General features: G+C 40.8%; 1 protein-coding gene across 2 annotated transcripts in view; it reads right to left on the reverse strand.

Moving 5' to 3' along the window:
• Window positions 1–616: 616 nt before the first annotated feature.
• ANXA13 (annexin A13) overlaps window positions 617–12,577 on the reverse strand; it is a 126,263-nt gene continuing 114,302 nt past the window's right edge. For both annotated transcript variants that reach the window (XM_069220713.1, XM_069220712.1), the window contains exons 8-11: window positions 10,801–10,902; window positions 4,640–4,715; window positions 3,497–3,609; window positions 617–1,715 (exon numbers count right to left, since the gene is read on the reverse strand). In XM_069220713.1, the coding sequence (XP_069076814.1) occupies window positions 1,596–1,715; window positions 3,497–3,609; window positions 4,640–4,715; window positions 10,801–10,902 (411 nt within the window). In that variant the 3' untranslated portion in view covers window positions 617–1,595. The remainder of the gene's footprint in view (window positions 1,716–3,496; window positions 3,610–4,639; window positions 4,716–10,800; window positions 10,903–12,577) is intronic.

Below are 12,577 nucleotides of genomic sequence, written 5' to 3' on the forward strand. Positions count from 1 at the left end.
TATGAGACTAGTATCTTGTAGTACTTTAGTAGTACTACTGTAATACTACTAAAGGTAGTACAAAATGCAGTTTGCGAATAGGCCCCATAGTATAGAAGTATTGATCCCTGAGGGGCATTTGGGAGAGAGGTGCATGTCAAATAAGGTGAACACCCAGTGCGTCATAATTTCTTAGGTATTGACAAATATGTACAATGCCTTCAACACACTTATATGCGCTTCTGTGCTTCTAACTGAATAAACCAAGTGAAACCGGTGCAGAAAATGTGGGAAAGTTCAAAGAATATCCCCTTTTTTAAAGGGGAGTCAGAAGAAAGGGGGGGACTTGCTATGTTTTCAATGTGAAAAAAGTAGTGGTTGGTAAAAAATGGACAACTTTGGTAGCCTTACACGTTTGGCAGGAAGGTTAGACAAGTCGGACCTTACCTAGGTGTTTGCCAAATGACGTTGTGAATAAGTTAATTGTAAATTTCAACAATGGGTCGACGTCACAAGCAAAGATTTGCCACTTTTTAAGGAATCAGGCTCGCCCCAAAGTTACAGACTACCATCTCTTAGAATTCCTGAGATAAACTTTAGTTAAGGCTAACTTCACATAAAACCAGTGACAACAACATTTCAATTCAACACAAGTTTATTAGTTGCTTGCGGTATACCACAGTGTACATTATACTCGGCTCAGTCAATATACAAAACAAAACAAGTATATTTAGAGTAAAACGAAACTCTTTCCAGTGGATATTACTTGAAAACGTCTCCATTGCTATATTTCAAAGGTAGTTAAAACAGTCAAAGAGTCTCCAGAGGTAATTTATGATTTTTTTTATTGAAAATAACAATTGATATTCTCGCCCACAATCATAAGCCCAAAAATGAAAATGGTTTGGTCCTGACGATGTTTATTTCTTTTTTCATGGCACATGAAAGCTTCACCTGACTCCTACAGGAAGGATTTGTCTTTACTAGAAATTGTATTATCGTCAAGTAGTTGATGTTTCATACATCTGTTATAAAATTAGCGAATTAGAAAAAACTTTAAGTGTAACAATATGAAAATGTGATGTAGTACACTTTTAGAATCGAATAGCATGGACTTCTTTTTCAATATTGTGAAAAGTAAACTCAAACTACTAAGTGTAAGGAAAGAATACCACGAGTTGTGGTCTTGTCTGCCGACAAACAAAATTCATCTTTTCAATTTTTCTGAAAATACCTTGATTTTTTAAATTAGCAATGAGACTAACAATATCACTCGCTCTCTTTTATTTTCGTGGCACACACACATTAGGATGTGCACACGTGGCCTTATAAAATAAGACACTAGTGTCTGTTTCACAAAGATTTGTGTTTCAGTAGGTGTGACTTGCCCTTCTAGTACTCTTGTCTTACTCGTGAATTTCAGGAGTAAGAAAGGAGTACCCCTAGAGTTCTCTTGCCTTACTCCTGTTTTTGTCCCCTAGAATTCAGGAGTACCAAAAACGTAAATCATTGCAAAATCTTTGTGACTCGGGACTTTTGTAGGTTGGTCCAGATTGATCCCTTTTGGTCCTGAGTTCAACATCTGGTGTCGACCACATGGCATCAGGATGGATAGTTCAGTGCAGCAATGCCAGCAGTAACTTGCAAAAATCTCCAGATGTATCTGACTTAACAGCGTCAACCAGGGATTTGCTGTACATCTGCTGGTACTTTTCCTTTATTGTTTGAAGGTCAATCTGTTGAGATACCAAAATAATATTTTACAGGACACGGTTTTTAAAACATTTCTTCCACTGGAACTTATAAAAGTCTGAAACTTTAGCTGCTAAAGTTTAGCGCATACAATGCATTTTTCATGTATTCATAGGTGATCATCAGGCCAGTTTAGCCAAAACATGTTCTGAGATGTTGCAACTCAAAACTGCGCGTCGTTAGGGGTGTCCAATGTAGGGCCAAACCCATGCCAGAGATTCAGGATATCAACACTAAACACCGTCACATACAATTAATAAAAAATATTCCATCTCCATTGTCAGCTATCATGCAAATCTGGTGTGGATCCAGCTCTCCTGAACCTAGGTTGGAGGCCTCTAATCTACAACAGCTTCAGCTTTATAGTGACAGTCACACAACCTCACCCGTCTTTCACAACTCTTCCCACACAAGTCAAACTGCAGTCACACACATCTTCATCCAAACATTCAGATCTGCATGTTTGCTCCAGATAATTAGGTCACAATGCTGCAACGATGCTGTTGCACACTGTACAAATGCCAGATAACATACTGTTTCTCCCATTGGTGAATTATAAGCTCTCTCAGATTCTGTTTGCACTTTGGCTATTTCTGCATTTTCACTCTTATAATTTGAGTTATTCTTACAAAGAAAGGCCAGTGCCGAACATAGTTGTATGCCCCCCGCGTCCTAAGTGTCTCTCACCTAGTGAACCCAAGCTGGCCCTGGGGCCCCTCAGACACTGGGTCTTGGGGCAGTGATTCTCTGGGAAAAGGCTGACCTGGACCCACTTACAACTCAAACGTCCCGGCCATTTCCCCAACTCATATAACAAGTCCAAACTTTTTTCCCTCTCAAACCTCTTTGAGTTCGTTTAGGTTTATTTAAGTGTTATTTGTAAATTTCTAGTTTTATTCTTGTTTTCCTTTGTTTTATGATGGAGTTTGAATACATCCTTGAAAAGTCTATGGCCTCAGTTCCCCTGCACCTATGCTTCCGGGGTGTAGTTATTTTATAGCCCCTTTTAAAGGCCCAGCAGACATTTTAAATGCAATGGATGCCTGATTCACAGCTGCTGCCTTTGTGATTCTGAAAGCTGGAGCGCTTCACATTTTCAGACAATGGCATTTGTTTCCTGGGAGACCTCTTTGAGCATAATTATATTAAATGCTGGTGATTAGACTGAGCAAAATGCAAAAATGAATTGATAAATGAATGAAGAAGCAAAAATCAGCTAACCAGACTACCATGAGCTCACCTTTACTGGTGTGACAAAATGCTCTTTGCTACAATAGTTACATATAATAATTTTTGAATTTTAGAATTAGGAATGCAGAATCTTTGTTTTCTGCTTCGTCTGCTTTTTCCGCTAAGAAAAGAATATACTGCAATATCAGATGACCAACAAAAGCACAGATATATGTTGCCTTACTGATTACTTTTTAAGCTGTTAAACGTATGCTGACTCTTGACCTGGCCACCCCACACCCCCGCATTTACTCCTAAAAATATTTGCATCAGCCATTTATTAAACATCATTGATCTTCATGAAAATATGCTAATCCAAAAGCTATACATCCTGCCGTGCAAAAATATGTTTATAGAGACCAGATCAGCATTCTAGTTAGGCAAGACAGTACATTAACCCAGCTTTTTTTTTTTTTTTAAATTCATTTTGTGAATTGGGCTTCAGTTTAATATCTTCACTCAAAGCTTGAAAGGACCACCGGTTCAATGTTTGTGACTCCCACTGTAAACTAAGAATACCGTCACTGACTCTTACCTCTGCCCTGGTCACGAGGATGCGAATTAGCATGTCTTCGTCTGTCCCTGCTCCTTTCATGGCCTTGTGCAGACGTTTGGCAAAATAGCCTTGACAGTCCCTGGCACATCTCACTAAAGAGAGGCGAATAAGAAATAATGTTACATGCATTCTGTTATATCTCCGGATTCCTCTACTTCAAACAATTCATTCAGCACAGTCCTTAATCTAGGTTACACTTAAGAACACTGTTTTCAGTTTCATAAACATACCTAGATATTTCCCTGCACCCAGCCAATATTAAAATACTCTAACCGGGACAGGGTGGAATGCTACTGTTTCGTAAAGATGTGACTATTTTAAATTTCATCTAAATGTCCTGCTTCATATAACACACTTTATCAAGACCAAAGCTGTTTCAATAGGTTGTACTACTGAATATCCTGGTTCCAGAATACCGAGGACAGAATATTGAGGGATAAAAAATCGAAAGGCAAGTACATATACGGAGGTATAGATTTACTAATCCTATCCCCACATCTACATATCTTGAGGCTATGTAACCTCAAGGTACACGTGTGAAGTTAGGTGTACAAAATCTACACTTACTTACCATCGATATTTTATTTTCGATATGTTTTACTGAATATTGTGTCCCATCGATATTCTGGTGGTGATAATCAGGCTGTGCACCATTACAGTTGCAAATCTTTGAAAAGGAAGTTTGCTTCAGACAACCAAGTAGGTTATGTTATTAAATTAATGATTTTAAATAAAAGAGAAATTGAAGAGGGATAAATGCGAGCTGACACAAAGCAGTAGGTGCAAAAACATGGTGAATGATTCCTAAAGCACACTTGTGGCCAGATGTACCAAGCTGGCAAACCACCCCTCGATGCACTGCTGGGTGCTCCTGTTGTCTGCCTGACTGTGCTAATAGATCTGCCTTGGGGGAGGGGGGGGGTCAGTTAAAAGGATTCACAGGGCTGACACAATGTCACTATGAAGTGGTTGCTCTACATTCTTATTGATAGACAATAATATGGTTTGTACAAGATGAAGGACTGACCAACTAGAAACTAGACAAGAGAGGTAATCTGTAGAACATACAATTGTGTGAAAAAAAGAAATAAAGACAAAGATACCAGTTCTAATTTTTGTTACCTAAAGTTAAGTAGGCCTTCTTCAGGTTTCCTGATGTTTCACTTTTAATGACATCTTCAATGTCTTTGCCATGCAACTGAAATTGAAATATTGAAGAAATTAATATACTTATGGCTAAAGTTGGCATTTTTTCGGTGCTTGATGTATCAGAGATGAGTGGATGATCTCAAAGTTAGCATTTCTAGTTTATGAGCTGCCCCTATAATGATCAACTTCATTATTTCTTCAAATACATGTGGTTGGAAAGGTTACTCACACATGTAATCTGTTACAGAAGATTACATGTGTGATTCAGCAAATGTGGAGGTAGGGCTATGACAACACGGAACTGCTACAGCACTTGATAAAGATGATCACATTCATCAAAAACTCCTCTGATTCTCCTCACCTTTTCTAAAGTTGGGTGCTGTGAAATCCTTCTATATTTCTTAGCAGATTAGATTTATGGTGGTAGCGTGGGCCGTGTAGAGTGCAACGTGTTTGTGAAGAATGTCCATGTGTTTTGTGTGCATGTGGGGAAGGAATGTGTAGGTTTGAGTGGCAGAATCCTTGGCCAGATCAAAGGATGGTGGCTTTCCCTTAGCACTCCTTCCTTTTTCTTGAGGAATAAATTGTCTTCAAGTTATCTTATTGAGCCCTGGTTCTTCTTTTGCCACCTGTACACGTATCACCATTCAGTGTGTATGTGATAGGTCTTAGTTAGCCTGGTGTAAATCATATCTTCAAGAATTTGTGAAGTGTGCAATAAGCTGGAAACCAGCGGGCAAGGTGGAATATTGATTTATGCGCTCACTAATGACGTCTGTGTAAACTGAAGGTCACAGGCTTGAAGTTCGCAGACCCAGTTCATCGTTTTATCCTTCTGATGTTGCTTGAGTACTATTAAACTGGGTAGTACAGTACCCCCTGCGAGTCTGTGGTAATTATCACACAGCTAGTAACTCTGCACAGGGATCTGAATGTAGCCCTGAACCTCAATAACCTGTAGTCTTGTAACAAGCTAGAATTTAGAATGAAGGCCTCCACCACAATGACCGGAGACTTCATGTTTTAGATATACATTATTTAAAATCCTATTGCAGCATTGTGATGGTAATTATGGATATGTTTGCTCCTTGTGGGTGTGTGTTGCATGTGTCAAGACCTACTCGCCATCGTAATTTGGAAACCTTTCTCTGGAGTCTCTTTTTCCATCTTAAACTGTGCCCATGTAAGAAACACAAGAAATCCACCTCCAAACACTAACTAGAAAGGAGCATATATTTCGTGCTCAATTTCAATGTTGGCCACTTCGAATATACCAGCAAGGATTGCTTGGAACACACTAGTACTCCGTTGTGTGAGTGGAGGGTACAAAGTACAGGGCCCAGAAATGTACCAGTTAGTGGCACAATGTCATTTTGCCAGATTTTACCAATCCTTATTCCGTAATAAGATCAAACTAATGATGGAATTCCTCTGGCCTTGTTGCTCCCGTTAGGCCTTTCCAAGCCCCAAAAGAAAGATTCATACTGTTGCTACCACATGCAAGGCCTGGAGATCCTTCTATCATAAAACCAGGGGGGCATACTGGTATTCACTGGCTCTCAAGTCGGCTCATAACCCTTTGATACCACTAATGGCCAAGCACACTGTACAAAATATTGTGTGTAACATGTCTATGGCGGACAGAGGTCATCTCTATGTAGAAGGGAAATTTATGGCACTAGAACAATACCGCTCCAGGGGGGATGCCTTCATGCTGAATATTTTCATTTATGGCAACTGTTTACCTTTAACTCAATTCATGATTTCACCTGGTGTCACTAGATGGGTCTCAAAACTCTAAACTTGAATATCACAATGCTGAATGGGACATTCTGACCTGGCTAGAGTAGCCTGGGAGGCAGAGCTTGGGGAATCTCTGACTGATGCTCAAGGGACATATTGCTGCCCACAAACTGGTATGATTTGTATGAATTATAGGCATAAACTATTACATTATAAATAACTTCACCGAGCATATAGTGTACCAGTGTGACAACACAGGATAGACCCATCTCGTTCCCAAAAATGTCTTTGTTGCGGACGTGACTATGCTAGATTTATGTTAGCATGCAATTCTTTAGGTGGTGGAAGATTTGTCACAAAATCTTGTGGAGGTTGCCCCAGACATAACTTTACTGGGTTATATAAGGAACATCCCACAGGGTGTGCAATGCCGAAAGACAATATCCCTGCTATTGGCCAAGCGTAAAGTGGTTATGAACTGGGGGAGGAATAGGGTATCCAAGAGCCTCGATTGACTGCGAGATATACAGGGGCGGCTCCTCTGCAGTGGCGGATGGGTGTCGCCCCCCTGGATGAGCCAGCAGTTGGGGAGCCTCTGCTGGTGTCCCAGCGAATGCTGGGACGCCACAAGAGGAGCGAGGCAGCAGGAGATGGTGACGGGAGACGGGCGGCACAAGGTAAGTGGTTTCTTTTTTTTTTAAATAAAAAGTGTTGTTTCCCCCATAGTCCCCCCCCTTGACATATACAGCGGCCGCCGCAGGAGATATAGACATGCAGTGGCTATATAAGAGCCTATGCTATGATACAGCAGCCCACCTCAAGACCTAGAGATATACAGGGCCTTATAGAACTTACCTTCTTCGTAGCAACCAGGATAGACTAGAGAGCTCTGAGGATGAAACAAGTACATAGCTTCTCCTTATATACATGGTTATATGCTGCCCTTGATTTCTACTATGTTGTCTCTACATCGAGATTTACACATCGAAGATAGTTGATGTTTTTGACCTCCATAACCAGTGGGGAAATCCATGACACCACACTAGTGCTGGGGACACTGCTCCTGAACTGGTATGCAAATGCAAAATTGGATGATGTACTGTGCTAGTACTTCCTTCATGATAGTGGTTGTGTAACCTTACTACCACATGATCGCTGATGCTGCTTATATATGATTCTATATGATGTGGTGAGTTTCAATAAAGTGATAATAACAAAAAGTTGAGAACTTGAGATGATATAAAAAATATTGAATAGTTACCACGAGTACAAAACTCAGAAACCCAAAATCTCTCGGTGTAAATGCAGATGAGTGACACTAAAATTGTCTTGCAGAAGGTCATTGAAAACTCTTCTCTTAGCAGTCCGGTGTAACTTATGTATGTCAGAAATACAACATCTGAATTAGGAACACAGGCTGCTACAATGAAAACCAACACCACGCAAGGAGTTACCACGCATGCACATCCGCAATTACACTCACGATGTATTTACATACATATGGTTTCCTGAAACTGGTGGGTCACCCACCCAACCCAGTCATGCCACACCTTCTCTCCAGCCCTTAGTTTTACAAGCAGGAGCCAGCCCATTGCCTGTCTCACCAAATGGGGTATTCTGGTTAGGATTAAAATGCTAGGACAATAAAAACATTATACACAGTACACCTTACCCAAGAGAAATAGTGCAGTTCCCTCAGTCTCCAATTAGATCATAACAATTTAGTCTGGGCTGCATCTGTCATGGTGTCCTCCTCTTACTCCTCCATCTATGACTGGTGGCCTAGTACCTCTAATAGTGACTTGCCATAAAGCGCCTCACTGTAGTGCTTCTACGGGGCTCAGATAAAATGTCTATTCATAATGAGATAGCACTCATTGGAACTGAGTATGTAATAGAAGTGTAATAAAAACTCAAAGCATTATACATGTAGAAAAATTGGATATTTGGTTAGGGTTATGTTTATTTAGTGTAAATTAACAATGAGGACGATTCAAGGGATCTGATTCACAAAGCTGCTTGTGCACCTTAGTTTAGCATTATTTATCAGGGGTCACGGGAAGGGGCTTCTCAAAGAAGAAAAAATGATTATCTTGTAGAGAATCAAAAACACAGTAGACAGTAAGATTGCACTTTTGCATTTCATGTACCTATGGGCAAACATAGACTTGCTACATTTCCGGATGTGTAAATGTCAGCAGCCCTGGGACGCTTGACTGTCACAGCTTCCCGGAAGTACTGCTGGCTTCTTTTAGAATTCCTGGAAAGCCGACAGTTCACACAAATCGTGGGCTTGTACGTTTGTAAATTTCCATATTTCCTGCCATGTGTTTTGGGAATTTGCCTTTTGATGTTAACTAGAATAAAGGGGAATAGATAATAAATCCGTACCCAATAAAAGTTAATTGTAGCAATATTAAATGTTACAAAATATAACTAAGCAAAAGTTCACTGCAGGGGGAGTTGTTTGAGGAGACACGTTTTGAGGTGAGTCGTAAGGTTTTTCAGAAACGATCCTTGCTTGAATTTTTGTTACCATCAGTGGGCACGTCATGAATGACAGTGGCACCTGCCTGCTCTTACAGAACAGAAAAACTGGAGGTGGGAGCTTGAAATACTGGGCACAGCTGACAAATTAAGTCTTGTGAAATACTTTCTAGCTAGCGAAGGGGAAAGACACAGTACTGTTGCTGCAACAGAGTGTAAACAAATACATAGTTGAGAAACAGCACCGGGCGTGCACCACCCCCAGATGATATAAATACATACAGCAGGAGGAAAAACCTTTATTTGTGTTTCTGGTTGAATTATTTGCTTATTCATAATAGGTGCTGAAGTATTATCTCCCTGCAGAGTTATGTACTCTATGTGGCTCTGATGGCAAAACATGTCTATAATCAAAATCTGACATCAATACTCAATTGTAACATTTTATTACGAGCCATCAGTGGCATTACAGTGACTCCTACTCTTCCTCAGTGTTGTTCTTAATATTCCGTTCTTTGACCTCGACAGAGGGTACACAGTCCTATCATACGTAGCAGCAAAACCAATGAATAGCCCTGTGTGACCGAGGGAGCTTTACCCTTAGAGTTTACCCATCATGCCACCTGCTCTTTTGCTTGTCACTGAGTCTCACAAAGAAGAAATGTCAGAGGAAAGTTGGCAGAACTGGAGCAGCGAAGGGCAAGGTTGTGCCCCTTTCACCACTGTTTGATGAATGGAGTGAACTCATGTCAGCACCTGAAGCTCATGAATGGTCCACAATCACCTTCACCTCCCCGGTGCCCACCAGTCAGCAACATGTTTGGTAGGGGGCAGTGCCAGTTTGTCCCATGCCAGGCATGAGCACTGCATCCAGCCATAATTAGTAGGATATTGTTACTCACCAAGTCCACTCTTACCACACCAAACACACTCCATCTTTACTTGTGATGGTGTGCTCTAACTTTCTACCTGACATTATTGTTGCCAACACTCTTTCAAAATCTACACACATCCAATGTCCTTCACCACCACCGCAGAGGCCATGCTACACAAACTATTCTGATTCAGCGCTGTCAGTCAGTGGACAGAGGTGGGTCACGGTGGAGCCAAGACCAGACTGATGGACATCAACACCGTGACAGCTTATTTCTTCAACGGGCCAGCAAGTGAAGGCTTGCCTTCTCGGACTCCAGCTGTGCCTCTTCATACTCGCAGGATGAGGGAAGGGATGTATGCCCTGGTGGGGGCAGACTGGGCCATGCGCAAGGGATGCGGCAAGATAGCAGGCAAGGACATGGTCTGGAGGCAGCACTCAATTCTTCATGTTGAAGGAGGTTGGCATGTGAGGGCGCGGTTCGAAGGAGACTCACACTTGGAGGGGACGAGGACTCTATTCATCAAATGAGAGAAGGACTGGAGATCTCTGCAAAAACATGAAAATGTGCATGGAGAGGAAGGTGCAGTCTGTGAAGTGGAAGAAAGGGGGACTCCTCACTACATGAAATAGGGCAAATGCCACAAAGTAAGGAAAGAGATACTTGTGCCCTGCGAGGGTCCAGACATATGGACAACTGCCCCTGTTCAAAGCGCACCTCTGGTAAAAGAACCATCTTAAAACAATAAAGTGTACTAATGAAAATTGCCAAATTGTATTGAAATGTTGCCGTTGTTTTTTAACCTTTCACCAAAAGAGGTAAGTATGAATTTGAAAGTACAGAAATGAGTAGAAGTATCTCAAGGGTATATGCGTTCCCACAGCATGTGCGCATAAGTGCAAGCACACACTTTATTTCACACTTAGAGACTTCTGTGTTTCTCTAATAAGCAGATACTACTGTAGTGGTCTATTGTACTTAATTACAGGCTCAGCAGAAGTAGTGTTGTTTGCTGAAGTGTGTACTTACAACTTCATAGGCCTTGAAAGTAGCTCTTAATTGCATGTAATTTCTCTTTGCCAGGACAACATTGAATTGAAGTTCATCTGTACCCCAGCGGCCTTGTCCTGCCTCAAATGAAAAACAGAGAAACACATTTCAACTTTCGAATGATTTTTTTCAGTTCATGATTAGAAATGCAAGCACTTTAAATGGATTGTCCACAAAAGAACCCGTACAAACGCGTTTATAGATCAAGGGATGCAGGAGGTACCCACATTGGGTCACTATTTGGAACACATGATGTAACATGGGCCAGCATTGTAGTTAATTCAATGTTTGCTAATTGTGACTTGAACAAAAATTTAAATCATCATGTGCAGTATGAAATATTTAAATACATTTTATTCTATGTTATAGAGTAGCTGCACTAATTGATTTTACACACAGGATGTTACTTGCACAGATTAAAATGGAAACAAGGCAGAGCTGAAAGAGGGCTATATCCTTAAAGGACTGGTGCACATTCAGCTTTTCACAACGATCAGAGATGGAGTAAAGTAACTCATTTCTGCAGCAATGGGAGCTAGGCCGCAGGTCTGACTCTCGCAGATATATAAACATATATGTTTCGGTAATGGATGCAACTTGCAATCTCATATCTTCTTCAGGCCAAATATACAGTAAAGAACAAACACACAGTACAATTACTTTGATTTAGGGGTCTGTGACGATTCAGAGTTTCTCCCGCAAAACGTCCCATAATTCTTACAAATATGACAATTATTACATGACGTTCAGGAAAACATTCTTAACGTTAACTTGCAGGAAAAGCTGTATCCACTTTTAGAGGCATCTAGCAGTGAACAGAAAATGAGGCAACGTCTAGGCCAGAAGCTGGGATCTGAACGAGACCTCACTTACCTGACAAAAGCATTGCACACCCTCCTTTTCAAATCTTTCAGGATTCTGAGCCTGCGTGAGGTTCTCTCCTGATCCTTATTGTGTCAGCTGAAAGCAAGCTCAGCAGTGTCCGGTGCCCAGCAAGACAGAGAAACTCTGAATACTGTCTGTGTTTTTTATCTTCCCTTTGTAAGCAATCTGGTGGGAATACCAGGTCAAAGGAAGCTATCATGGCACTCCTATGTTTGTGGGACACGAGAATCTTCAGGAAGTCAAAGGCTACTACAATGTTCTCGCCGGGTGCCTTAGTAACTCTTCCACTTGCAAAGATCAAATGCAACATATTTCAAATTGCCTTCTGAATACCATGGCTGCACGTAAATCTGAACCCTCCCCAGCACACCCATAAGACTTAAATCTATTTTAAAATTATAATTATATATCATACAGGGAGAAAGGCCCAAGCCATTTCGCCACAGGTAAAGTTTGACTTAATTTCATTAGCCGCGCGAATGCACCAGTTATTGAAAACTGTTCCTACAGTATGCAAAGGCGTTTATTTTTAATGTAAATTGTGTGGAAAATCTCACAAATTCTATGATTAGTTACAGTTCGAATTATCAGAAGTGTTCCATAAATCTAGGTTTGGAAAGCACAAATCGATGTTTATTTTCCAAATGGATGAGATTTTGGGTTTAAGAAACTGCATCATTTTTCGAAAGAAAGTACGTTTTTCTTTAGCAATTATCTCATGTTTCCAACTAATCGATTAGTGTTTTCTGTAACAATTTTATTTTTGGGGGTGTTTTCTCTGAGTCGGATTCCTCAAGGCGAATATTTTTGGCGAGTACGGTGTGATTCGCAATACTGTTCCATTTGAATTACGGACCTAAGGGCCGGATGT

This window comes from Pleurodeles waltl, chromosome 2_2 (assembly GCF_031143425.1).
Source record: "Pleurodeles waltl isolate 20211129_DDA chromosome 2_2, aPleWal1.hap1.20221129, whole genome shotgun sequence".
NCBI lineage: Eukaryota > Metazoa > Chordata > Amphibia > Caudata > Salamandridae > Pleurodeles > Pleurodeles waltl.